The sequence below is a fragment of the Eimeria maxima genome, genomic scaffold (assembly GCF_000499605.1).
Source record: "Eimeria maxima Weybridge genomic scaffold, Emw_scaff2927, whole genome shotgun sequence".
Taxonomy (NCBI): Eukaryota; Apicomplexa; class Conoidasida; order Eucoccidiorida; family Eimeriidae; genus Eimeria; species Eimeria maxima.
Genome location: NW_013565775.1, coordinates 1 through 1,872, shown reverse-complemented (window position 1 = coordinate 1,872; position 1,872 = coordinate 1). Strand labels below are relative to the sequence as shown.

Genomic DNA, 1,872 nt, shown 5'->3' with positions numbered 1-1,872 from the left:
ATATATATATATATATACCTTGTTTTTCTTCAACTCTTCTTTGTTCTGCTTCTCTTAATCTTCTTTCTTCCTCTAATTTTTGTTGTTCTTCTTGTTTCTCTAATCTTCGTAAATTTGTACGACGTAAACGTTCATCTGTATACGTACATATACATATACATGTACATATACATATACATATATACATATATACATATATACATATATACACTCTAAACCCTAAACCCTAAACCCTAAACCCTAGATATACACTACATATATGTCGTATAAATAATTCAAAGTATTATATATAACTACAGTACAGGATATACCAGCTGCAGCACCTGCTGCAGCACCTGCTGCTGCTGCTGCTGCTGTTGCTGTTGCTGTTGCTGCTGTTGCTGCTGCTGCTGCTTACTCATCTTTGCTGCCTCTACCTCTAATCGTTTAGGCATAGCCTGTTGATAAGCTAATCGTTCTTGTTGTCTCTCTACTGTATCCTCAGGTTGCAGTGTCTCCACAACCCTGCAGAAAAAAAAAAAAACCCTAAACCCTAAACCCTAATAAACCCTAATAAACAAATGTATATGAATAAACAACAAACTAACCAACTAACTATACATATATGCATGCATGTTGATAAATATATAATAATAATAATAATAATAATAATAATAATAGTGTAGAGTTTGCTTGTATATTCATATAAATATATATATAATAATTAGGGTTTAGGGTTTAGGGTTTAGGGTTTACCTATCTAGTGCTCTTGATAGAGAAGCAAGAGAAGATCTAAGATAAGACTCTGGGTATACATCAGGCTCAGCAAAGATAAGAGCCTTGGATGCATAATCAATACGTACACTGAATGCGCCTGTATCTGCTGCTGCTGCTGCTGCAGCAGCAGCAGCAGCACTACTACAACCATCTGCTGCTGCTGCTGCCTTCCTACTAGTATGTATTAATGATACTAATAACTTCTCTGCCTCTGGCCATGATAAGAAAGACTCAGGACAAATATATTTAGTAAAATGATCAATAGATAAGGATACATACACCCTAGATAGCTGCCTAGACAGCTGAGCAAATACTATTTGTTTTAATGGATTTATATAAGGACTTAATAAAGGATCATCAGCTAATGATGATAATAATGGCTCAGCTAATGAGCTGCATATATATACACACACACAAATAAATACACAAAAAAAAGAGAAAAATATACATATATTTATACTATATACATACACACAACACATATATACACAAACATATTCAATATATATATATATATATATGTAAACCCTAAACCCTAAACCCTAAACCCTAAACACTTATTCCACTTATTATATTGCTGGTGCAGGAGAGGGAGGAAACAGACAGAGGGAAAAAGAAGAAAAAGAAGAAAAAAAAGAAAAACAATTAAGATAAGATATATAGGTATTAAATATAATATAAATAGATACATGAATAGATAGCGAAGAAGAGGAGGAGTAATAAATACATAAATAAATAATCAATAAAGGAAAAATAAATAAAATAAATAAATAAATAAATAAAATAAATAAAATAAATAAGTAAATAAATAAATAAAATAAATAAATAAATAAATAAAATAAATAAATAAATAAATAAATAAATAAACTTACCATAACTTAAGAGGAGTGAATTCTGCCTCAAGAAGAGAAAATAATTGTTGTACATTATGACTAGCATAATGTATAATATCTTTAGCTGTACATACAGCTAATAAACTATTTCTTGTTGGTACTGAATTATGTGCTAATAATTGAGCTAATTTCTTTTTATTCTCAAAATGAGGAAGAGATACTGCACTACCCTCTAACCATAATTCTCCTTCCCTCCTGTCGCTGTATACACACACAAGAATAA

At 30.7% G+C, this 1,872-nt stretch overlaps 1 protein-coding gene across 1 annotated transcript; it reads right to left on the bottom strand.

The window, feature by feature from the left end:
• Positions 1 to 293: 293 nt before the first annotated feature.
• Positions 294 to 1,872, bottom strand: EMWEY_00059670 (eukaryotic translation initiation factor 3 subunit 10, putative; the record flags this gene model as incomplete). Its single annotated transcript, XM_013481205.1, has 3 exons — positions 294 to 504; positions 736 to 1,149; positions 1,629 to 1,872. Coding segments are annotated over 3 exons (869 nt in total), but the record flags the coding sequence as incomplete, so codon positions are not given.